Source organism: Cyclopterus lumpus, chromosome 7 (genome assembly GCF_009769545.1).
Source record: "Cyclopterus lumpus isolate fCycLum1 chromosome 7, fCycLum1.pri, whole genome shotgun sequence".
Taxonomy (NCBI): domain Eukaryota; kingdom Metazoa; phylum Chordata; class Actinopteri; order Perciformes; family Cyclopteridae; genus Cyclopterus; species Cyclopterus lumpus.
In genome coordinates, this window is record NC_046972.1 from 21,997,744 (window position 1) to 22,023,789 (window position 26,046).

Sequence of the window (26,046 nt, forward strand, 5' to 3'; positions counted from 1 at the left end):
ATAATAATAATAATAATAATAGTATATATAATGATAATAATAATATTTGGCATTAGGTCTCATAGAGGAAAGGGTAAATAGAATTAAAGGGACGAATGACACCTCTGCAGTGTTTGCAACAGAAAGTTGAGCTGCTGCTAATCAGCTCAGTCTGCCGTCGCCGTCTGCGGATTGATATGCACCACGTGGCCCTGAGGTCATTCAAGTGGCTCCGTGCCCAGCGGGGCGGCGCAGCGCGCTGATGTAACCGGACAGCAGTCACCACCGTCACCGTCACACCGGGGAGACCAGGAAGTTTCACCGGGGAGTGCTGTCGGTCGGAGAGAGCGAGTCGCACGCGCCCTCTTCCTTGTTTGTCAGTATGGCAGGTTTGTGAATCACGGGTAAGATGTTTTTTGGGGCTCGTTTTGGATTAGAAATCCCTCCGCGCGCTGCCCGCCTGCTGCGCCGCGTGGGCTCGAGACTTGTTGCCTGACATGTGTAAGTTTAGTTGTTGCCATATTATGTGTTATTAAATTGGCCAATATTAAGTCCTACTTTTCTGTTTACATATGGAATGGTATATAAATATGAGCCAGACAGGTCAGATATAATTTAACACTGCAGCACTGAGATGCTCCTCTGTCAATCACATCCAAATCTGAAATCTAAGAAGAATGTATCTCCTAAATTAACTTTTGATGTGATCTTAAATCTGACATTAGGATGAGGCCGTTTCTTTTAGTCTTGTTTGTTTGTTTGTTTGTTTGTAGCAGGAATCAGGATATTGACATCACAGGTTTCTCGCCTGTTTAAAGGAAATTCTAGATAAATCTTTAAAAGACGGATGTCGAACACAGAACTGCAACGATCCGCTCTCGAGGAAATATGTACAGTACACTCGGGAACACTCAGTAGATCTGCTTCTATATTGCACACCACCTTTTGTCTTCCTTCACACCTCGATGCTGAAGATGACAGCAACAGTGAGTTGGTAAGAAAATTATGGATTTTGGTGGTGGAAACAGGGTCTGTATCCCCTTTTTTAAGACGTTTACAAAAATACATCCTTTGTACCTTTTGAACATGGGCTTCACCAAACTGGTATTTACTACTACGGGTGGTTCGTACATGTTGCCAAGAAGGTAATTTGACATCAACATGCATTCACCTTTTCTAAAGAGGAGAATAAACCTCTTAAGTCATTTATTTTCAGAGCAGGTCTGATGCCAAGACCAGCTTACTAAGAAACTACTCAGGCTAAGGCTAGACATAAAATGTAGGTCTGAAAAGTGAAGCCAATGCAGAAGTGCCTTCAACTTGCATTCTCTCTCCTGACCACCAGGGGGCGACTCCTCTGGTTGTATAGAAGTCTATGCTTCATGTGTTAAAGCTGCATTCTCTCTCCAGACCACCAGGGGGAGACTCCTCTGGTTGTATAGAAGTCTATGATTCATGTGTTAAAGCTGCATTCTCTCTACTCACCACTAGGGGGTGACTCTAATTGTATAGAAATCTATGCTTCATGTGTTAAAGCTGCATTCTCTCTACTGACCACCAGGGGGCGACTCCTCTGGTTGTATAGAAGTCTATGCTTCATGTGTTAAAGCTGCATTCTCTCTCCTGACCACCAGGGGGCGACTCCTCTGGTTGTATAGAAGTCTATGCTTCATGTGTTAAAGCTGCATTCTCTCTACTGACCACCAGGGGGCGACTCCTCTGGTTGTATAGAAGTCTATGATTCATGTGTTAAAGCTGCATTCTCTCTACTCACCACCAGGGGGCGACTCCTCTGGTTGTATAGAAGTCTATGCTTCATGTGTTAAAGCTGCATTCTCTCTCCTGACCACCAGGGGGCGACTCCTCTGGTTGTATAGAAGTCTATGCTTCATGTGTTAAAGCTGCATTCTCTCTACTGACCACCAGGGGGCGACTCCTCTGGTTGTATAGAAGTCTATGATTCATGTGTTAAAGCTGCATTCTCTCTACTCACCACCAGGGGGCGACTCCTCTGGTTGTATAGAAGTCTGATGTATTCCCTCAGTAAACATTGTAAACATGACTTTATGTTCATAATCTCTAGTTTAAGTCTTCTTCAATACAGCGTGATGTCCATTTAGAGTCAAATAGACCATAAAAGAGAGTATGCTTTAGGGCGGGGCTACCTTGTGATTGACAGGATGCTACCACAGTTGCCCGGTCTGGGAGTCGTCCGTGTTCTCGTCCTAAAACCTTTTAACACTTTCAAAGTGTGTTTTTCACTTCCATGAAGGTTAGTTGTAACATCAGGTCGTATCCTGTGTTCGGTTGTACTTAGCTCCGCCCCCTTCGTGTCCAAAAAAACAAGATGGCGACGACTAGAAATGCACTTTTAGATCACTTGATGCCTTCATAAATATGACGAGGAGTGAAAGGCCTCCTGCTCATCTCTTCTTCACTGTTGTCATTTCCATCGATCGTAGACATCGACGATTGCCACGAGCAGCTCCGGAGAGACGCCCACTTCCTGTGCTCGGATAAGAGGATGGACACTGAGCTGGTGGACTGCCTGGTGCTGCAGCTGAACAGGATCCACCCCCAGATACTCAGCGACAAGGAAGCCCACAAGGTCACTACGGATGACATCCGCACCAAAAAACTAAAAAAAACGACCAATCACTGACACTGTGATGGAAAAAAATAGATCCTGTGAGTCATTTTAATGAGAAGCTGTCTTAAAATAAAGATTTTGTATCTAAAAATAATGATACATGTTCTTCTAAATCCTTATTTTAAGATACTAAGTCAAAATGATGAGTAGGTTTCTCATTATTTTGAGACATTAAGTGAAAATGTTCAGTAAGTTTCCCATAATTTTAGATACTAAGTCAATATTTTGAGATACAAAATCATAATTTAGGGGCTAAATTATGATTTTGTATCTAAAAATAATGATAAATGTTCTTCTAAATCCTTATTTTAAGATACTAAGTCAAAATGATGAGTAGGTTTCTCATTATTTTGAGACATTAAGTGAAAATGTTCAGTAAGTTTCCCATAATTTTAGATACTAAGTCAATCTTTTGAGATACAAAATCATCATTTAGGGGCTAAATGATGATTTTGTATCTAAAAATAATGATAAATGTTCTTCTAAATCATTATTTTAAGATACGTCAAAATGATGAGTAGGTTTCTCATTATTTTTGAGATACTCACTCAATATTTTGAGATATTCAGTGAAAAAATGTTCAGTAAGTTTCTCATAATTTTTTGAAGTCATTATTTTTTAGATGCCATTTAAAAATTAGGATTTTTTTTCAATATTTTGAGATACAAACTCATCATTTAGGGGCCAACCTATTTTAATTATACAAAATCATAATTTTTGAGATGCTCACAGATTATTTTGTATAATTTTGTATTTTATAGGGATCTTTTTTGTCACCACAGTGGCTTTAGACTGTGCTGAGCTGAAGGTGATCTTGGAACCAGAGGAAGAGGTGTGCAGGTAAAACAGGTGTGTTCGGGGATTGAATGCAGTGTCTCCCTGCAGTTCAGGGACCTGAGCGTGCCCACCAAGGTGAGGCTGGCTGAGCTGCTGGAGCACCTGCGTGGGAAGGGCGAGGAGGCGTGTCACGAGTTCTACCGAGGACTTCACATCCTCGCCGAGAACGTCTACGCCCGCCTCCCATCCAGAGTCACGCGAAGAGGTACAGGCCATGTTTTCCATCCCCATGGGTGTCACATAGCGACGCTTTGTCACGCCCCTCGCCGTCTGACACCGACGCACAAGGCGCCCTTTAGCGGTCATTATTAGACTCAGACGAAAATGCTCCGGGAGTGAGATGATAAACAAAAACACACACACACACACACCTAGAGGGAGGGTTAAACAAACACAACCAGGAGACACGTCTTCAAGACAGGTGTTGAGTTAATTTTAAGTTATTTGAATTATTGATGGTTGTGTCGCCTTTTCCATACTTTTATTACATTGTTTACATTTTACTCTGTTTTGGTTGTTCTTAGTTTACTTCGCTATACATATATATACGTGTGTGTGTGTGTGTGTGTGTATGTATGTATGTATATATATACGTGTGTGTGTGTGTATATATATATATATTTACACATATACAATATACATAACGAAGTAAACTAAGACATATTTATAACGTTAAATGTATAACATTAAATGTATAATCTTAAATGTACAGGAGAGTCAAAGACTTCCGTGACAATAATAAAAAATAATTTTAAAAATTGTCTAAATTGCAAGTTAAAATAATTCCCACGGTGTTGATCTAATAAACACGTTGGCGTTCTTGTGCCAGCGACTCAAAACACGAGATTACATTTTTTGTCATATCCCGAATACTCCGGTGCGCAACGTTATTAAAGTGAATTACACCGACGCATTAAAACGGAAAAGCTCCTCTCCTCTTTATTTTTACACTACTCCTAAATGACAACTTTTACCCACAAGTGCGCCGCCATTCTCTTTCTTCCACGTTATATTGGACCGTTTACCCAACGCGCGTCTTTCCAAGCGAGATGGCTTGGCAACTCGCCCCGTAATTGGCGGATTGCCCCGTCTGGCCTCGCGTAGGCTTATTCTATATCCTGTCCAAGGAGGCCGTCTGGACCGCAGTCCGGGGTTATTTTAAAGTTAACCGTCTCCGCTCTCTGGTTCCAGAAGGGGCCGATCCGAAGGGGCCGAACACCGCGACGATCCACCTGCAGCGATATGTGCTCAACGACAAAGGTATATTAATCAACACGGTGCAGCCATATAGGAGAATTCAGTTTTTGATATAGGTCGGTGCAACTTAAAAGACTGTACGCTAGTTTTGCACACGTGTACATGTATAGTTTGTAAGTTTCCTTTCACAATTTTATATAAACCTCATGTAGATATGAAGTTGTGAGCAGGATCTGATATGAAAACACTTATTTGATTAGATTCCATAAAGTAACCCTTATGAGTGAATAGGGTAAAATATTTAACTGATAATTATCTCCACGAAACTTCCCCAGTTGATTACTTACAACAAATATAATTGGTTTATTGCATTACAAGTTTTCTTAAATTAAATATGCAAATTATGCATTGTCTTATTAAATATGTGCTAATTTGCATACATTTTACAGAACAGAAATCTGGATGTTGGATAAAGCCGAGTTCAACATTCTTTACGGTTAAAGGTTCCCACTGAGGGGATTTTGGATATCTCTTTTATACCCCTCCATAATTCAGAAAATGCTCTCAACAGTTTATGAATAATCCATTTCATCATGTTTTTAAGGAATGTAACGTTGTGTAACTCGGACTGTGAATGATATATGAACAAACCACTCACTGAAAACCTCCAAAATATAGATAGGAATGACACTAAAGTTTGGGCTACTGGTTTCTGGCTCAAAGTCTGAGAAAAAACTAGATATTTATTGTAAAATGACATTTTGAATCCACTACAAGTGAATAGGGAAACTAATTGAACCAATAAATGACATGTAATGTAACGGAAACCTCCACAGCTGATCACTTGCATTGTAGAACAAGTTTTCAGAAATGTTATCTTTAAATAATGCAAATTTAGGAGAAATCTACAGACGCAAAGAGACAAAATTGTGTTGGATTACCTGCCTTTTAGTTTTTTTTTATAAATTGAATTTTAATCCTACTGAGTGGAATGGGTCATCGGTGAAATCCCTCCTTGTTCAGACCGGGAACACAATATATAATTAATTTGGAAGACCCACTATGCACATGCAGGATGCTGATCAGATGTTCATCTGTTTCCCTTCTGCAGGATCGATGTTCTTCATGAGCTGTTTCGGGTTCGCGGTCGGCGTTGCGATGCTCTACTATTACGGAGGTGAGTCGGGCAGAAAGGTGTCCGTGGGCATTTTTTTTGAAAGTTACTTATCTGAATATGAAGAATTGTCCACCGTACAAAAGCTCTAACTCTTGGCACTCTTTTCCGCACCCGCAGAGGGCGAGACGTTGAGGAGAACCGGCCCGTTCCTCCACGGCTCGGCAGCGGGACTTCGCAAAGGCGCCGAAGACGTTTTCATTTCCTACATCGAGGTCGGGAAGCGGAAAACATGAGGCCGTCGAGTCGAGAGCGAGCCCGTGACGTGTGCCAAACCCCGTGTGCATACGCAGGGCAACAAAAACCAAAAACAAACGCATGCACGCGTGAGCGATAACCGATTTGCTTGATTTTATCGTCGCTACGGAAACGACAAACAATTTCCCGATCGTATTTTCAGTTCAAATGAAGCGTGTAACCGCACACCCACACAGCTGTTCTCAAATCACTCTGGCTGATTTAGACCTTCGCTCGGTCTGAAGCTCGTTGGAGCCACGTCTGGAGTTACGTCGTGCCAACAAACTCCCGTGTGCTCACAGAGAGGCGAAGTCCGGCCCTGTACGGCGTCAATAGTCGTGAAAATACGCCATTAGGAAGGCTACAGTCATTAGGAAGTCGCCGTGGTGCCAGCTGATAAAGAGTCTCTGTATAAAATGCATATCGGGGTAAGAAAATGTTACATTTGTGCATATAAGTTAGTTAGCTAGCACACCAAGGTAACGGCCGTGTTGGCGTACATTGTGCGAAAGATGGCGTCCGCTGAACGGTTTCACACAAATCTAACAAAATGCGACTTTCTGGACTTGCAAAATTACCTTTTTTTTATATTGACAAACCACCTTAATGTGTAATTCATGGCACAATTCAAACGTTAGCAAAAAAACATTTGTCCCTCGCCATTGAATATCTTTTTTTTCTTTATTTGGGTCCAATGGGGGGGTCCAACCGGGAAAAGGGAGGGACTTCGCCTCTCGATAATAATGATAAGGGGTCTAACACACTGGAGGTCTAATTAGGCAACATAAGTGATAACACCGCTCGCCCACTTTCAGTGCCTTCTAATACTGTGTTAGAGAAAATATACAGATTGCACTATTATATACTTTTTGCTCAATTAAAGCACATTTTGACACGAGTCATGAGTTATTTATTTAACCTCGTATGACAAAGACATACACAGAAGTGTGTCCAGATATTTAGCATCAAATACCAAAAGAACATTTCCCTGATTGAAGAGCATCCATAATAAATACACTAGAGGGCACTCCTCCCTTACTCAGTGCGCCAAAAGGAAGGAAACTGGGATGATGGAAAGCGTTCTCCTCTAACAATGACAAACTGGAAGCCTTCATTAATTAACAATGACAATCAAGTTGAATGAACTTAATTAAATACCACATTAACCGCTGAAGGAAGACTTGTGTGCAGGGCGGATGCTTCTCATACTCACTTGAAGCCCTCTCAAGCATTTGTCATGATAATGGCCACCTACCAAAGATGGAGAGGTCAGGAGCACCGCACATCTTTATTGTCTGCAAAGGATGAGCGACAGATGAGAGAGGAGGAGAGGGGAGGGGGTTGTCACCCCGGGTGATTGTTCAGTTACTGGTATCCACATTCCCACGAGGGAGCTATTATGAGCCCTGTGGCTGGTGATCACCAGCATCCTCTGGTGTTGTGAACCCCCCTCATGTTCAACATCAGGACCGAGATGGAGCCAGCAGTGATGGGAGCCACATATAGACATACATTATGTATTTATATATATATATATATCAGTCCACAGATCTGCCCCGAGTGGAGCTGTGTGTGTGTGTGTGTGTGTGTCATCAATCTTGGCTCTCTGTTCGTCTGGCTGTTTCCACGGTTACCGATGATATAGTTGTGGAGGAGGGAAAAAAGGATTGGCTCGTGACGTCGGGTTCGTCCTCCTTCTGGGTGCTTTGTCCCAGTATTGTTGAGCAAAAACTACAGCGTGAACATTCTCCAGGTGTTTAACCCGGCTCAAACAGCTTCTTCTTCTTTTTTTCATGTGTGTGTGTGTGTGTGTTTTCTTGTGTTAAACCGCTGAAGTGTATCAAATGAGCATTTGCTCTGGGCTCTAATTGGGGTGTCGGTGACGTTGCTGGAACACAGTCTAATTAAGGCTTCCGTTTTAACGAGTGGTTCTGCCGGGGTCCTGTGCCGTGTTGACTCTGACTCACCAGCTGCTGGTTCAGAGGGCCGCAGACGCACACTCCATCCAGAGTCGACCCGAACACGGTTATAATTTAACTTTTAGGCACGACGCCCGGGCCTTCAGCGGAGGGGAGGGGGGGGGGTTTCGAGTCACATGACGAGCACGCCCTGACGCATCGTACCTGCTGGCCAGAGGATATCTGTCTGGCTGCTCGGGGGTCGCTCTCGGGCGGACGGCGTGGGGTCGGCGTTCCCTCCGGTTTGGTCTTGGTGCAGGACAATGTTCTTCTGGCAAAACGAGCAGTTTCCGTGCGAGGTGGAAATTTAGGTCAGTGTGTTTGTAGGGGAGGGGGGGGGGGGGGGGGGGGGGGGTTGTGAGGGGTCAGGTCATGGGTGGAGAGGAGCCAAAAAAAAAACATGCTGACTACACGGATGTCTATGGGAGACAACGGCATAGTAAGGCAGGAGAGAAGCTACCTTTTGTGTACAGAGAGGGCAGGATAAAGAATATATGTGAGCAGCAGAAACCGAGAGAATGCCGTGTGTGTGTGTGTGTGTGTGTGTGTGTGTGCGTGGTCAGTCAGTCGCTACGGTTCGTGCTGTGGACTCCGAAGGCTGTGATGAAGACGTTGACTGCCACGATGATGAAAACCAGGCCCGTGGCCAAGGTTTTTCCATCGTGCTCAGCCTCCGCTGCTTCTGCTCGTCATTCAGGTTCCAACGAACTGCGGACAAAACCAGGAAATGCATTAAAAGCAACACACACACACACACACACACACACACACACTCGATGGAAGTCGAATGAAACATCAGCATTCTCCTTGATTCTGGGACTCGAGCCAAATCCTTGTGCACGGATATAATATGAACAAAACCAATTTACTTAATTCTGAGGACTGATTCCTATATTTAATTTTGACAAGGGCATATGAGGTTTTACCAAATACAGACCCCACGACAGATGTTCCGTAACCTCCGGCTGAGACTCCAGCTGGGTTAAAAATGAAGGATTATTTATATTTTTATACATATACCAATGGGCTCTGTGTCGTGGTAAAGCTCCATGTGCTTTATGTGGGTACCTAAACAAGGCGGATATAACTTTATTCTGTGGACGAGCTGCTGATTCGGAACGCACAGAAATAAACAAAGAACAATACAGGGAAGAGCGAGCTGATGGAGGGAAGCTCGTATTTCCTTTATAACCGTGTGTGTGTGTGTGTGTGTGTGTGTGTAAACTGGTACTCAGAAAGGTATAAAAACCAGACTGTGAGTATGTATTGACCCCACTATGGGGGATCCCAGTCAGGTCATGGGACTCTACTTTGTCTGATTGATAATTTAAAGGGATGTTCCTGTCAGGTGGTCTTACAATACCGTGTGTGTGTGTGTGTGTTTTGTTAACACCATGACCAACATGATGCAAACATTTTTTGATTTCAGGTAAATGTGTGTGTGTAAGGAGGCACATGGTGTGTGTGTGTGTGGTAGCAAAGGTCAAACGGTTTAAGGACCCTCCTTGGCTGCATGTGTGTCTGATCTGCCTGGGGTCGGGGTAGTGTGGGTGTGTGTGTGTGTGGGTGTGTGGGTGTGTGTGTGTGGGGGGGGGTCGGCGGTATGCAGGCCACTCGCATCACGCTCCTCCGGCTCCATTAGACAGGAGACGACCAGCGGGGGTTCACGGCGGTCAAAGAACATGAGGGAAGAGGAATGAAAGGAGTGATGAGAAGGAGATGCATTTGATATTCTTGTAGAGACGAGGGGGGAGGGGGAGGGGTTAGGGGGGGGGGAGGTCACAGGGGGCAAGCGCTCATGAATGTGGGATGGTGACTCCCGCATGCTGAACCGTCTTTCTGACGCGGGATCTTTCACAGTCTAGACAACAAAATGTACAAATCTTATTTTAGAGTCAATTATGAGTGTTAATTATGGCTATTATGTATGTTTGTGTGTTGTGAACAATGAGCAAATTTACAAACTGGCAAATTATAATTAAGGCGAGACGCCCCGGGGCAAAAACATATTTTTTTTTTTTCATGCATTGATTTTGGGCTATTTTGCATCTGCTTTCATTCAGAGAGGAAAGAAAACATCCAAAATACACATTCAGGTGTTTATTTTACTTCTTTGCGTCTGAAGATTTCTCCTCAATTCACCAAAAGCTACCATCAGATAATGCCTCATTTGTTTATTTAAACATAACATTTCAGAAAACACATTGGCCTTAATGCTGAGGGAGGTGTCACGGTGTTAACTGCTTTACCTTTATTCACCTGTCGTGTCTTCAACATGGTGATGTCACTTTACAATACAAATCTTTAAAAGGCCGTTTTCTCTAAATTAGTTTTTTTCTCGGAATCTGAGCCAGAAATCTCCACTTCAGTCAAGCGTACATACACCAAACTTCCCAGTTTCATTCCAATCTTTATTCTGGAGGTTTTTACTGAAGGAGTTGTTGATATTTCATTCATAGCCGGTTTTATAGAACAGCGAACATTGATATGTAAAAGCTATTGACAGTATTTGTACTTGAGTACATGTACTTGGTTACATGCCAGCGGTCTTGTTTACGCACCCTGTTACAGCTGAGATGAGCCGGTGTGACCTGGCTAAAGTGCACTGACCCGCTGTTCAGTCATCGGAGTAAAATGTACCGCAGTCTAATCTGCAGCGTTAAGTCTCATCTTCTCTTCTTCATGGAGCTGTTCTTCCAAACCCCTAAATGAGGCGGCTGAACGCATCATCCTCAAAATCTCTGGATTTGTGAACAGATGACCCTTTTACTCTGTTTTGTTTATTTCCTTTTATTCCCCTTTCCATTTACTCCAAGACATGCGCACCGAGCACCGACACTTATTGACACATCTACACACACACACACACACACACACCTCCCTCCACTCCCACGAGTGCTGAGAGCAGCACTAAAAACCTTGTGAACTCTGACCTGCGGCGTCAGGCCTGGTTGCCATGGTTACAGCTGGAGACCAGGACCCAGTGGACTTGACGTTTGAGTGAAATCTTGCTGATGGACACACACACACACACACACACACACAACGGGCTCGTGGAGGTTGAGAGGTGTGAAGCAGACAGAGACGGGCTCTGGTTTTAAGGGTCTCTTGGGGGAGGGGGGGGCTCATCTATGAAGATCATCTATGAAGATAAGCAGGACCCCGACTGCGACCTGCAGACAGAGGGAGATGCCGATGAGGGTGACGATGGGCGTGTAGAAGTGGAGGTCCGCCCCTTGCTCCAGCACGCGTTGGCCATCAGCAGAGCCACATCCAGCATGCTCTCCGCCGCGCTCTTCTTATTGGCGTAGCGGTTCATATTCAGAGGGGCGGGGCTGCTGGGCCCGGCATCTGGACGGGAGGCCTGGGGGGGGGGGGGAGAGAGAGAGAGAGACGAGGTTTATGACTTTAAGCACAACAGGCAGCCATTACAGAAGAGTGACCTTCTGGAAACGGAGCCATCGGTACGGCAAAGAGAGACCGACTCGATGGCAACGGACCCGTTAAAACACACGGGACGAGTCAGCGAGCGCACGACCCGGTCCGCATGTTTTCTTGTTCTCCGAGCACATGCTGCTGTGAGCCCTCATGGGACATGATGGTATAGCGGGTTGCTGCCATCGGTCATTTCCTGCCTCATATATATATATATATACATATATATCCCTGCCTGTCTGGAGCAGGATGACAGATAGAGCTGCAGTAGAACCCAGGACGGCTCTTTTTGCTGCAGCAGTTTTCTCAATTTTGATTTGTTGTTGTTATGTGGATCAAATAACAGAATGCATTTACTATATATGACACATTCCATATGGCAGCAGGGCAGGTTTGCAAGGCGGAGAGTGATAACCAAACGTTTTAAAGAAAGAAAAAACTAAAGAAATCCACGATTAGTTTGGCGTTGAATTCTATAACCAGTTGATTCTTGCGTGGGTGATGGTTATGTGAGGTGTGTACGTGTGTGTGTGTGTGTGTGTGTGTGTGTGTTCTCCATCAAGAGAAAGATGTGAACGACTGGGCCGGCAGTCTGCTATTTGCTGAATAAGAAATCACTCTTCTTCTTCTTCTTCTTCTTCTTCTTCTTCTTCTTCTTCTTCTTCTTCTTCTTCTTCTTCTTCTTCTTCTTCTTCTTCTTCTTCTTCTTCTTCTTCTTCTTCTTCTTCTTCTTCTTTAAATGATGGATACACATCCTCCCTCGGAGCTGCCGAATGAACATCCACTCGGAGCTGCATTCCAGCGACGCCTGGCATCACACCTGAGCACCGAAGAGGAAGATGAAGATTCGGCCTCGTCGAGGCCTTAAGCGCATCACACACACACACACACACACCCACACAAACACTCTGCCAACATAAAATAATCAGCAGCCAGCGCTGACAATCTCCTCCTCGACGTTGAAGCTTTTTTTTTTTTTTTCTTCTTCTTTTCTTTCTCACACAACACACAACCTGCAGCTGCAGAGAGCACAGTGTGTCTGGGATTAACCAAAGCACAGGGCTGATAACGGCTGTCTTCCCAGCGCTCCGCAGATAGAGAAAGAGCAGCGCTGCACCCTCTAATTTGCCACAGGGAAGGCGACAGCTGAATTACAACGTGTTGCAGAGAAGATCCGCCAGCAGTGGAGACCGGCGTGGTCAAACCGATGCATGAGGGGGGGGGGGGAAGAGTCCCGACTGTCGAAGGCGAGGTCGATGGAGAGGAGCATGTAATTATATTGATTTTGATCTTGTGCGTGGTATAGGACGGGGGTGGTTGGGGGGGGTGCAATGGTGCGGCTTACAGCGCCCTCGTGACATGGGATTTGTGCCACAAATGGCACGCTGTCGTGACGTGTCAGGGGGTCAGCCGCTCTGCTCTCTCGAACACCGACGGAGGCTCTTTCATCCCCGAGTCGACAGAGATGATGCTTGTTTGCGAGCTCGCGGGTTGGAGATGAGCAGTCGGTGTGTCGAGAAAAACCTGTAAATATATATATATATATATATATAAGGCCTTATATACTCTTTTAGTGTTTTAGTACACATACTCCTACAAGGCTCAAGGCCGACTACTCGGTCAGTCGGAGCCTTTTGTGAGGATTAATCCAGCCGTCTACTCTTATCACGGGGCTGAGAACACATGTAGATAACAGCTAATCACGGCAGAGGAGATGACGACGAGCAGAAAGAAGAAAAAAACGCCGTGTTTGCTCTGACTTTTTGCTTCTTCGCCCGTTTTGAGAAACGATTACGGATCTTTTTGTTATTTTCGGCGCGGCCTAAAAGAAAGGTACTCATTAAGTCAATCGCTATGTACTCCTTAGTTTCAATGCTTATTGTTGTGATGAATTATTCACACTGCATTCCTTGTCTGAAGAAGACTCAGGGGGTGGGCAGACCATGGAGAGGGAGGGGGGGGAGGAGGAGAAGAGAGGTTGTGTGAATCTGATTGAACTCTCTGTTCAATGTGCCTCTGTGGAATAGCAGATTCATACAATAAAATGTAACATATCCTGCTTTCTGCAGAATCAGATCAGGTGTCATCAATATTAAGTTATGTGTGGGTATCAGAAGGTGGCTCCAAGGCAAGCAGAAGAATGCCTCTTAAAATGATGTTTGTTGACCGAGTTATAATTCCATAATTGAATGACTTGATAAAAGAATTAATACGTTGATAAATAAATAGCACCCGAAGAACCTGGACTATATATCTAGGAAACTTGCAATATTTTCCTGTTTCAAATTGATGTTTGAATATAATGTTTTTTTTTTATATATATATATATATGTATATATATATATATATAGCTTCCACCCCGCCCCCGTCCCCCCCATGAAATTTGAAAGCAGAGTACGAAGAACATGCATAAAACAGAAACAAATAAAATAAAGAGCCAAATTACATATTTGTGATGCTGATCCTTCGTGAACTCACCAGCGAGATGCCAGTCACAGTTGTTTCAATTGAGTGTGTAAAAAAAAAAAAAAAAAAAAAAAAAACTAGAAACAGTTGAAAAAGCTAAAAATAATTAATAAATGGGTGAAACGTCCAACTGCTGCCACTCCAAATAGTTGTATAGTGAGCGTACATCTCCATCAGATCCGGTTTCATGATCCACATTTGGGACGCGACACGTGTCCCAGATGAAAGGGGTTCCTCCTTGGGAACCCCTGTCAGAGTCCACTGAGTCCACCATTGAAAATGCCTGATCACTATGGGATGTCAACTGAACAGTGTGAAGGGAGAGGAGTAGTTGGGCTGAACAAACTAAAGGGCCTGGAGGTAATTCGGGGAGAGAGCTTTTTAAAGAGACTTAAAACACGGTGACGATTTATGCAGCGTTTAAAAACTAATGAAACTGCTTATTTACATCCGGAGCACTTTCACACGCGAGCGAATGAACTTACCTCCCGTCATAAATAAACTATCTTCTTCATGCCGGCCTCAAAGCTGCTTTGAAAACCACAGCCTCTGGAAAAGATGCAAAATCTCTATCCCTGAGATTGAACCATAGTTTTTTTTTTCTCTTTTTCTCGTGGATTGGAAAGCCAACTAAAGTTTTGGCTCACATCCAAGTAAGAGAAATGAACTCATTCAACTCGCACATCTAATCCTAAACTTTTTCCCACATTGTCACACTAACTGATTACCGCTAAGCCAAATACCTGCATGCCATGTATTTGACTATTGCTTTGCACCATTATGCATCCCACATTGTTAAAAAGCTACAACAATGCAAAGGCACCACTTTAGACATGGGGGGGAGACCTTTGCAGTCATTGTTTAGTTGACTTGCTGCATGCATTATGTAAACTGCACGGGTGTGTTTCCCTTCCCTTTATTCTTTTTTTGTGTGTGTGTTCTTCCATTTTTTCTCATACATCAGCACTTCTTTGCCATCCATCATGCGGTATATCAGCCTGCCTGCCTCCCTCTCTCGCTCACATCAAATTCTGGCCCTGCTCCAGATGGGGGAATCGACCCAACTGTAAATCTAATTTCCAGGATTCTCTGTTGGGCCATTTAGTTTTTAAAGCCTGACACGGTGAGAGGACAACATGGCGGTGTCGGAGCGCGCTCCAGGGGCTGAAACATCTTCTCGTTTCCCCCGGAGAAAGTTGCAGTGTAAAAATGACTGACAAAAAAAAAGAAAAAGAAAAAAGGACATGCTCAGGAATGTGCTGACGTCTGACGTGGAATCTGATTGGTCTCAGGTTTCAGCTGAACACAGGCACAGATAAATATATATAAAAATAAAAAAAAGCCTGTGGAAAGTCTGCATAAAGATCTTCACTCCACACAGCGACCAATGGATCAATTCCATCCCTACTGACTCACGCTGGTGGGAGACACATTGTAAACGAGAGCAATTGCTCATTTTATTGAGCGCAAGGGTATTGCCTTCTACATCTCTCTCTCTCTCATGCTCTCTCTCTCGCTCTCTCTCTCATGCTCTCTCTCTCTCTCTCTCTCTCTTTCTGTAAAAACTGCATCTGAACTATGTTGTAATTACTTGTCAAATGGCAAACGCCACATAAAACACAACACACACACACTCGGATGACGTTGTGTGAAAGTAAAACCAATGCGAGGGCACGTGTGTGTGTGTGTGTGTATTTTGACCAGTGAAGTGGAAGGAGCGCATTCATTATGTAGAAGGTCACTCAGGTGTCGACAATGCTTCAACTCGTCAACTGAAGCAGACTATCATCTGACACTGCATGCCTCAAACAGACGTGAATACCTCTGTGTGTGTTTTCTTTTTGTTTGTTGTTGTTGTTTTGTGTCTCGTGCTTATTTCTGTTCTGCAAAGCTTATTATTATTAGTCCACCCCCATCCACCCACACAGATATATGACATGTAATATGAGAAGAAGTGAAAATGCAGAACCCACAGAGGCTGGATATAGTTTAACATGATCACATGACATAAAAATGCAACAACACAACAAAGAGCCAAAACACCAATGCAACCATAAGCTCGACAGCTTCCGGTATGCATGGCGCGACTGCTGCATCGAATACCATACATTCTCTCCAGGGAGCAGTTGTTTTGCGTGAAAAACAAGAAAGAAGTAAACCCTCTGTGGTTACAGTCATATTGCATGCATGCATTTTTTCAACCCACAACACGTATCTGTTCTATTTTATTTATTCTTATGGTTTCAAAAGTCTTACCTCAGCCCCACTTCCCCTGTTGCTGCTGCTCATCACTTTCCCATGCGTGTGGTGCTGCACCCTCAGGCTGCAGCTCTGAGAACTTGAGCTGCAACAAAGTGCCCCAGGGGAGTTGGGGAGGGTTGGAGAGAGAAGAGAAGAGCCTGCAAGCATGGCCTCCTAGTAGCAGATGCACGTGCAGACTGCAGTTATATTTAATATGTGCCACAGCAACACTCAGAACAACGGGGTTGTACATTATTGAGCTCTGTTTTTACAGACGATAATAGGCTTTTTACCAAGGAATAACCTTATTATTTTTATTTTATTTTATTGTACTGAATCATTCACGTGCATTCAGTCCGTGTGGGTCTTTCCGTGTGAGATGTGCGTCGCCCCCCCCCCCCCCCCCCCGGTGCACAGCGCAGCAGCTTGAGTTCCCAGCGTGCTCTCTGATTGGACGGGGTCCTCCCGTCGTTGCCAGGGGCGTGGAGCCGTGCGAGGTGAATGGGAAACACATCGGTGAGGCTCGCCGGGTCTCAAAACCCTTTTCTCTCTAAAAAAAAAAAAATAAAAAATCGGTGCAACTGACAAGACGACGACAAGCGAAAAAGAAGAAGAAAAAAAACAGTCCGTCCGCGATATATTTTATTTTATTTTATTTATTTATTTTAATACGAAAGTGTGGAAAATTCCCGTGTCTCAAAGTGGTCTTTAAACTACACGCTCCGCACACGACGTCACGGCGGAGCCTCGGCGTCGGTTAGCTGCTGTATCTGTCCGTGAAGAGAGAGAGAGAGAGAGAGAGAGAGAGAGAGAGAGAGGAAGGAGAAGATGCGAGGAGTCTCTTTAAAAAAAAAAAAGGAGATAAATACAAAACAAATATTCGACATGGTTTCCTCGTCGATATCGAAATCGAAGTCTGTGTTCCCCTTCGCGAGAGTTGACTCCGAATTTGTTTGCGGACGTTTATTTATTTTTGGGGTGGGGGGGGGGTATCCTTTTGGATGTGGAAACGGGGGACAGTCAGCAGAAAGGGCGTTTTTAAAGTCCACCTTTTTTCTTTTTTTTAGCCGTTGGTCCATCGGCTAACGTCGCGAGGTGTCTCTCCCCCCCCCCCCCCCCCTCCTCCTCCTCCGCCCCCCTCCCCCCCGCACACGCCTGTCGGTGTCCGGCAGAGCTGACGTGAGTTTTTAGCCGAGGTTTTTTTCTTCTTCTTCTTCTTCTTTTTGAACAGAGGTAAGAAGGTAAGTCGTGTCTTCCCCCCCCCCCCCCCCCCCCTCCCCCCACCCTTTCTTCTCGGTTGATTTTGGATTAAAAAAAAACAACGTAACGTTGTTAGTTATCTGAACGTTTAACGGTTAAAATATATATATATATATATAAATTGGCAACGAAAACGTTTTGTCGGAATTGCGAAACTTGACGCGAACGTGCATCGTCAGAGCTTCTCGGTGGCTTCTGCTAACAATATATAAATGTGTATATTTTTTTATCTCGTGGGCTTGTCTTTTCATCCACCTGCTTTTTAACTCCTCTTAAACTCCCTACCGTCGACTGACACCCATAAACACAACACGCAGCCGGCTGCATTGACACCCACACAGAAGGAATTGTTGTATTTTTTTTGTTTGACTAACTGGCAATGTTTCTTTATTTCTTTATTTCTTTTTTTTTTTCTAATTTTTTTTGTTTTTTTTTGCAGCAGTAGCAGCTCGTGATAATCGGATGAAATCTCGCCCGCCACCCATCCCACCGTCGTCAGGGGCCTCTGCCGGCAAACTGCGTCACCGAGCGGGCGCCGCAGGTATTCGTCTCTAAATCTGCACGTTGGGAAACGTCCGGGCCATGGCCCGAATGACCTGGAAGCCCAAGTGACTGCACTTTTAAAAACAACAAATACGCCGCCATGGAGCCGGAGGCTTACTCTGAGCACCGCCGAGAACAGAATTATCCACCCGCGCCCGACTCTCGGCATGATCTCCCCGCGGACATGCAGGAGGCCGCGGGTAACGGGAGCCTCCGTCCTGTGGACTCGGAGGTGAGAGGCGGGTGTGACCCCAGTGACCCTTCCTGCAGCTATCAGAGCAATGTGCACCAGAGGTTCATCAGGAGAAGCCTGTGGTTCTCGGAGGCCGACGAGCAGACCTTCGAAACGCCCGAGTGCGAGAGCAGGAACAAAGTCCTGAACATAAACCTGCGGACCATAGTGGATAGGACGCGGGGGACCAGCTGTGGGATACGGGAAGGCTCCAGCACCGAAAGCCAAGGCGGGCAAAAGGACAGCGCGACGGAGAGCGCCAGTGCCGACGAGGACAAGGATAAAAGCGGAGAGGCCTCGACCCTCGTCGCGTGCAACGATGGCGGTAAAGCCGCCGTCAAGGCCGCCAGTGAGGAGAACGAGGAGGAGGCGGAGATGAAAGCTGTCTCCACATCCCCGGGGGGAAGGTTCCTCAAGTTTGACATAGAGCTGGGGAGAGGGTCCTTCAAGACGGTCTACAAGGGCCTGGACACTGAGACCTGGGTCGAAGTTGCCTGGTGTGAGCTGCAGGTAAAGTACTAAAACCCGTGCATCTTTGATTTACAATCCATCCCTGTGACACCCAGAGCAGTGTGAGTTTAAGTATAGACGACGCGTATTCAGCAGCCACATGCACCACCCTTTTCTCTCGGCTCATTCTTACTCTTGCAAATGGGCGTGGGAGACACTTAAAAAGTAATAACTATCTTCACGTTCTTGTTCTCTACAAGAAATACACATGTTTTCTTTTTTTTTTTTGCAATCAGTGTTGGGAGGATTGCTTGTCTTTCAGACAAGCAATCCCCCTTCTGTCGGTGAGGGTTCACACATGATGGTTAGTGTAATGGGGATGTCTTCAGGGAGCTGTCAATCTGCCTCATGGGGGGACTAGGCCAAGTTGCAAATGGGTTCCCACTGATTGTTAATGGTTTAGACTGGGAAAGTGATTGACAAGCGTTATCTGCTGAGGTGGAGACGCATCACCCTCCTAATGGCCATCAGCAGTTTTGCAAATGCACAAGGAGTGTCTATCTTTTCTTGCGTTGCACAGACGTAGGAAAATCACCAGCTTAGACTGTGCAGAGGCATTAACTAATTATTTCTGTCCTTTCGGAGACTGCAGCAGGGATTACCTCTCTCTCCCTCTTGTCTCCCAGGAGGCTTAAGGGGGGACTACAGTAAGCATGACTGGCCCCACTCAAAGGAAGAGAACTTCTACCTTGATTTTGTTATTCTTTCAACGTTTCAGATTTAAAATACTTAAGATTTTCAATCATCCTTCCACGGCAGTGGACAAAGTTATTAGGGGTGGGCAGTTGCCGGTGATGTGTGTGTGTGTGTGTGTGTGTGTGTGTGTGTATCTGCATGTTATGAGCTACCTCCCTCCCTCCGTGCAACAGGAGGTAGTCAGACAGGAAGCAGCTGAAGTGCGCCGTAGCCTGCTGGGAGCAGTGTGGCGGCCCCGTGGCCTCGGTGAATACCAATTCCTCAGGTTCTGAAAACACGCTGCGTCAGTGAGCCGAGTCGCCGAAGAATGCATTGTTTCCTGCGATCGGCATCGCAAGACGGTGGCACACCTTTCTGTCGTCCCCCCCCCGGAAGGGACTTTTAAGGATAACGTGCCATTGGCTAGAAGATGACGTCATGTTAAGAGACGTGATGACTTCACTTGTGTGAAGATATCATGCCGACTGATAGTCGCGGTGAGCAATGCCAGATCGCCCTCAACTTGACACCCGCCGAAATCGGGCTCAGCGGATGATGAGGATGTGGAACAGGAAGCAATTATCTGTGTTTTATTCTCCCCCCTGGTGACACATTAATACCCCCTCTAGTGGACAGCCACTAGTGGATGTTCATCACAACACAAAATGGTTCTTTCGCACAAGCGCTCTGTGGTTCATTAGCTCCGTAAGTGGATCAGAACCATTAATTGAGACTTTGTGTGCCCCAATCAATGAGGTTGACTAAACTAAAATGATCAAATAATCTGCTGATTTCTTAATTTGCTGCTTTCCCTTTTTTTAATATATTTTTTTACATTACAGTAAATTGATTCTCTTTGGATGTCGGACTTGTGTTCGGACAAAACGACTTCGACTTTAAAGGCGCTACAGTCCATTGGCTCCCAATGGCTCTCAACATGGGATACAGCTTACAATGCTAACAGAGCTAGCACCGTGGCAAAACGTGCTCACAGAGCTAACAGTGTTTACCTGAGGGAGAACCGGAGGGTGGGTGCTAAGCTAGAGCGACGACACTGATTAAACACACACAGACTCTCTCTGCTCAGGCAGACATTACTCCACTTTGTCTTTTACATAAACAATAGTTTTTTGATTTAATATATAAATTCTTTGAATACCGTATACTGCCCTTTTTTAAAAAAAAATTATTTGGGGGTATTTTTCACCCTTTTACAACACCAATTAATGGAGAACATAACTGGTAGATTAAAACATAATGAAAATACTATTTTCTTGTTTTGTCCCCAAAAATATATTCAGTTTGCTATTATGAAAGACAAAAAAAATCTAGCAAATATTCACAAAATGTATGACTTCATCGATTGTATTGACAGAAGCATAATTCCCAGTCATTTGGGATAATTCAATGTATGTTTAAGCTACCGCAATGCACAAAGCCACCGTCCTAAAGTGCCCTTAAATGTTTTGGACCAGGTTTAGAGTCTTAGCTGTGTAATCGAGTGCCCTGATCATATCCTAAATCTGAGCAGGGCAGCGAATGAGATGTTTTATTGACTTTCTTAAAGAGACATTTAATGAGTGTGTAGCCCCTGTGGGATTTACCAGCATGCTCAATGTTATTGTGTGTCATGCAAGGAGTCACTTTAAAAGACTGGTGGTCCAAACAGAGAACCCACGCTGCCCACAATCGCTCCAAATGACCTCGGTCATATTCAACAGTGCGAGTGTATATACTAGTTTTAAGATTACACCCCGAAATTATGATGCCTTTTGTTATGCATGTTTAAGGCCGTCTTTATCCGGCTCAGTGAACTGTAGTGTAAGACACAGGAGCTCTCTGTGGAAGACATAAAGAAGGAGATATGACTCTGTGATTTTCCACTGTTTTCCCTTCTTCCACTGGTCACATGGCTTTCTTTCCTAGAAGCTGTAATCTGGTACCATGTTTATTCTCTCTCTCTCTTTCTTACTCTCTCTTACTCAATCCCCTTCCCCGTTCCTCCCATTCCCATCTCCCCCACTTCCCTGTGTCTGTGCCAGGCCGCTGGCATACCACAGATGGCCATGGCACAGGCAAGGATGTTAGCTTAATCTGAGAGAAAAGATGCCTATTGTTGAGTTAAAAAGAGAAAAGAGTCAAACACTTCTTGTGTCACATTGAATTCTTTTTATTTTTTTTAAACTTTGGAAACTTACCGTTGCTGCCAATTGTGTCTCTGTGTCTAGATATTTATCTCTTTTGTTGAATGTTGCACGCACACTCGCAGAGAGTTTATTTCTGACTTCCGTGCATATTTCTCTGGTATTTTGGCAGAGCGCTTGTTGTTCCGTAGATTAAATCTGGTTTCTCGGTTTGTGAATCATACTATGGCAGTGATACGAGGCTGCCTGTGCTCGCTGGAGATTGATCCTCGGAATAAACAGACCCGGCGAATGACACCCGTGAGTCCCAAGCTCGGTGTCTTTGTTCCAAACACTAGACGGAGCCGTGGTTTTAACGAGGGGTAGTTCGTGGCTTGTCTTGTCGGATTAGCACGTCCATGCTATTCAACAACCCCCCCCTGTCTTGACTTGTCAGACGGCGAAAGGAAAACAAAGCTGGAGAAGATGCTCAAGTGGGTCATTGGTTAAAGCCCAGGAGGTGGGGGAGGACAGGCTGGTTCGAGCCTCGGCGACGCGCTCTGTGGTATCGCTCTAACGGGCTTGTTTGAAAAGAGGCTATAGTTCTACATCTAATAACACATGAGAGACAAAACACGGCAAAAGATAAATAAGCACGAGCAGTGCCGTGCCCCTTGACGTGACGAAAAGCCTCCGATGGACTTGAATGGTCCCCTTTTGTGGCGTCTGTCCCCGAGGAAAAGGCAGAATGGGTTTTGCTGAGAGCTTTGTGCATATGGTCAAGGCCCCCGTGTGCTCGAACCGTCTCTGTTCTGGTGCTCACTGGGCACGTGTCCTCTGCGTTATTCCCATAAGGAAGTGGACCGTCATCACAGTGATGTCACCTTTTCAAACGTAGAGTTTGGCATTTTACCCTCCGCCATCTTTTTTTTCGCTACCTGAAGTGACGAGAGAAGGTGGAGCTGAATAAGACATTTCAACATGTTTCGACTACAATGTCGACTTTCATGAACTAAAAAAACAAGTTGAAAAAGTAAAAACGGTAAATATTTCTAAATGGTAGACTCTGTTACAGAATTGCCCTCGGCAAGAGTAGGACTGATTTTTAAAACGATATATATGGTGTTTTTTTAACCATGACATTTTGGAAAGAAATGTCAATATTGACACCGGCCTTCATGTGTTTTACCAAAGTTTTAAGTGTGCAGTGACTCTTTAAAACTATTAATTGCTGATAATTATTATTATTTCTGTGGACTAATCGTTTGGGTTTTACGTTAGGCACGATGCACCTGACCGCCTGCCTCCCCGTGTGCTCCCTTGTACCTGACCGCCTGCCTCCCCCGTGTGCTCCCTTGTATCTGACCGCCTGCCTCCCCGTATGCTCCCTTGTATCTGACCGCCTGCCTCCGCGTGTGCTCCCTTGTACCTGACCGCCTGCCTCCCCGTGTGCTCCCTTGTATCTGACCGCCTGCCTCCCCGTGTGCTCCCTTGTATCTGACCGCCTGCCTCCCCGTGTGCTCCCTTGTATCTGACCGCCTGCCTCCCCCTGTGCTCCCTTGTATCTGACCGCCTGCCTCCCCATGTGCTCCCTTGTATCTGACCGCCTGCCTCCCCGTGTGCTCCCTTGTATCTGACCGCTTGCCTCCCCGTGTGCTCCCTTGTATCTGACCGCCTGCCTCCCCGTGTGCTCCCTTGTACCTGACCGCCTGCCTCCCCGTGTGCTCCCTTGTACCTGACCGCCTGCCTCCCAGTGTGCTCCCTTGTATCTGACCGCTTGCCTCCCCGTGTGCTCCCTTGTATCTGACCGCTTGCCTCCCCGTGTGCTCCCTTGTATCTGACCGCCTGCCTCCCCGTATGCTCCCTTGTACCTGACCGCCTGCCTCCCCGTGTGCTCCCTTGTACCTGACCGCCTGCCTCCCCGTGTGCTCCCTTGTATCTGACCGCCTGCCTCCCCGTGTGCTCCCTTGTATCTGACCGCCTGCCTCTCCGTGTGCTCCCTTGTATCTGACCGCCTGCCTCCCTGTGTGCTCCCTTGTACCTGACCGCCTGCCTCCCCGTGTGCTCCCTTGTACCTGACCGCCTGCCTCCCCGTGTGCTCCCTTGTACCTGACCGCCTGCCTCCCCGTGTGCTCCCTTGTATCTGACCGCTTGCCTCCCCGTGTGCTCCCTTGTATCTGACCGCTTGCCTCCCCGTGTGCTCCCTTGTATCTGACCGCCTGCCTCCCCGTGTGCTCCCTTGTACCTGACCGCCTGCCTCCCCCGTGTGCTCCCTTGTACCTGACCGCCTGCCTCCCCCGTGTGCTCCCTTGTACCTGACCGCCTGCCTCCCCCTGTGCTCCCTTGTATCTGACCGCCTGCCTCCCTGTGTGCTCCCTTGTACCTGACCGCCTGCCTCCCCGTGTGCTCCCTTGTACCTGACCGCCTGCCTCCCCGTGTGCTCCCTTGTACCTGACCGCCTGCCTCCCCGTGTGCTCCCTTGTATCTGACCGCTTGCCTCCCCGTGTGCTCCCTTGTATCTGACCGCTTGCCTCCCCGTGTGCTCCCTTGTATCTGACCGCCTGCCTCCCCGTGTGCTCCCTTGTATCTGACCGCCTGCCTCCCCGTGTGCTCCCTTGTATCTGACCGCCTGCCTCCCCGTGTGCTCCCTTGTATCTGACCGCCTGCCTCCCCGTGTGCTCCCTTGTATCTGACCGCCTGCCTCCCTGTGTGCTCCCTTGTATCTGACCGCCTGCCTCCCCCGTGTGCTCCCTTGTATCTGACCGCCTGCCTCCCCATGTGCTCCCTTGTACCTGACCGCTTGCCTCCCCGTGTGCTCCCTTGTATCTGACCGCTTGCCTCCCCGTGTGCTCCCTTGTATCTGACCGCCTGCCTCCCCATGTGCTCCCTTGTACCTGACCGCTTGCCTCCCCGTGTGCTCCCTTGTATCTGACCGCTTGCCTCCCTGTGTGCTCCCTTGTATCTGACCGCCTGCCTCCCCGTGTGCTCCCTTGTATCTGACCGCTTGCCTCCCCGTGTGCTCCCTTGTATCTGACCGCCTGCCTCCCCGTGTGCTCCCTTGTATCTGACCGCCTGCCTCCCCCGTGTGCTCCCTTGTATCTGACCGCCTGCCTCCCCGTGTGCTCCCTTGTATCTGACCGCCTGCCTCCCCGTGTGCTCCCTTGTATCTGACCGCCTGCCTCTCCGTGTGCTCCCTTGTACCTGACCGCCTGCCTCCCCGTGTGCTCCCTTGTATCTGACCGCCTGCCTCCCCGTGTGCTCCCTTGTATCTGACCGCCTGCCTCCCCCGTGTGCTCCCTTGTATCTGACCGCCTGCCTCCCCGTGTGCTCCCTTGTATCTGACCGCCTGCCTCCCCGTGTGCTCCCTTGTATCTGACCGCCTGCCTCTCCGTGTGCTCCCTTGTACCTGACCGCCTGCCTCCCCGTGTGCTCCCTTGTATCTGACCGCCTGCCTCCCCGTGTGCTCCCTTGTATCTGACCGGCTGCCTCCCTGTGTGCTCCCTTGTATCTGACCGCTTGCCTCCCCGTGTGCTCCCTTGTATCTGACCGGCTGCCTCCCCGTGTGCTCCCTTGTATCTGACCGCCTGCCTCCCCGTGTGCTCCCTTGTATCTGACCGCTTGCCTCCCCGTGTGCTCCCTTGTATCTGACCGGCTGCCTCCCTGTGTGCTCCCTTGTATCTGACCGCTTGCCTCCCCGTGTGCTCCCTTGTATCTGACCGCCTGCCTCCCCGTGTGCTCCCTTGTATCTGACCGGCTGCCTCCCCTGTGCTCCCTTGTATCTGACCGCCTGCCTCCCCCGTGTGCTGCATCACTAAGCTATTTGCATAACAATGAGGGGGAAACCAGCGGCCACACGGCAGCACATGCATCTTTTAGGTTTATGGCTCATTATAGATGTAAAGCTTGTTATGTTCGAGGCCTGTTTTTTTTAAATATGCGAACAATATTTTGCTCATTGTTTTTACGGTTTAGATTGTGATTTGTTTGTGCGGCTCCTAATATATGTACATTGTATACACGTCGTGGGGTTTTCAATGTGTGCTTTCTCGTGGCTGACCTATTTATTAAATTAGAAACTAGATGGGAAGCATGGAATTAAAACAATTGAAAATAAGGAATACTAAGTAAATCTTAACTTTAATGAATTTGATCATATTAATCTGTGTCGGAGACTAACTTTTTAAAAATGCTTTGGTAAAAGAACATTTACAGAAATGGCAATACGCTGTTATGTTTTTGAAGAAAAGTGAAGTCATGCTCTTTAAAAAAAAATACAAAAACACAACATAATAAATTGTGTGGCCAAGTCTTATGAGATACTCTTATACTGTATAGTTTGAAATGATCGAAGTGTGATTTAATATATTAAAAATGTATAAATGTGGATAGTTATCAGGCAACCTGTAGGAGTACCAGTCAAGCAGAGCAGCAGAGAGTGGAGCAACTTTTTAAATAATTTGGGCTCAAAACCCATCTGTTGCCAGAAGAGAACGAGTTCCATTGACTGGTTGTCTCTCGCCCTTACTCTC

At 46.4% G+C, this 26,046-nt stretch overlaps 3 protein-coding genes across 4 annotated transcripts in view; 2 read left to right on the forward strand and 1 right to left on the reverse strand.

Annotated features, from left to right (window-relative positions):
- The first annotated feature begins 133 nt into the window (after positions 1-133).
- Positions 134-6,970, forward strand: LOC117733998 (caspase recruitment domain-containing protein 19-like). Its single transcript, XM_034538012.1, has 6 exons — positions 134-368; positions 2,442-2,587; positions 3,515-3,671; positions 4,658-4,726; positions 5,775-5,840; positions 5,958-6,970. Exons 1-6 carry the CDS (start codon positions 362-364, stop codon positions 6,071-6,073), a joined length of 561 nt encoding a protein of 186 aa, XP_034393903.1. The 5' UTR covers positions 134-361; the 3' UTR covers positions 6,074-6,970.
- A 1,625-nt stretch (positions 6,971-8,595) lies between these two features.
- On the reverse strand, positions 8,596-16,260 carry LOC117734002 (ninjurin-1-like). Its single transcript, XM_034538018.1, is given in 5 exon segments — positions 8,596-8,685; positions 8,688-8,742; positions 11,177-11,282; positions 11,285-11,396; positions 16,190-16,260. Coding segments are annotated over 5 exon segments (396 nt in total). The 5' UTR covers positions 16,223-16,260.
- A 1,064-nt stretch (positions 16,261-17,324) lies between these two features.
- LOC117733922 (serine/threonine-protein kinase WNK2) overlaps positions 17,325-26,046 on the forward strand; it is a 42,698-nt gene continuing 33,976 nt past the window's right edge. Inside the window, exons 1-2 of one of the 2 annotated variants that reach the window (XM_034537865.1) lie at positions 17,325-17,415; positions 17,874-18,719. In XM_034537865.1, the coding sequence (XP_034393756.1) occupies positions 18,078-18,719 (642 nt within the window). In that variant the 5' untranslated portion in view covers positions 17,325-17,415; positions 17,874-18,077. Of the gene's footprint in view, positions 17,416-17,873; positions 18,720-26,046 lie in introns of those variants that run through there. The other variant, XM_034537866.1, reaches the window with a different exon arrangement.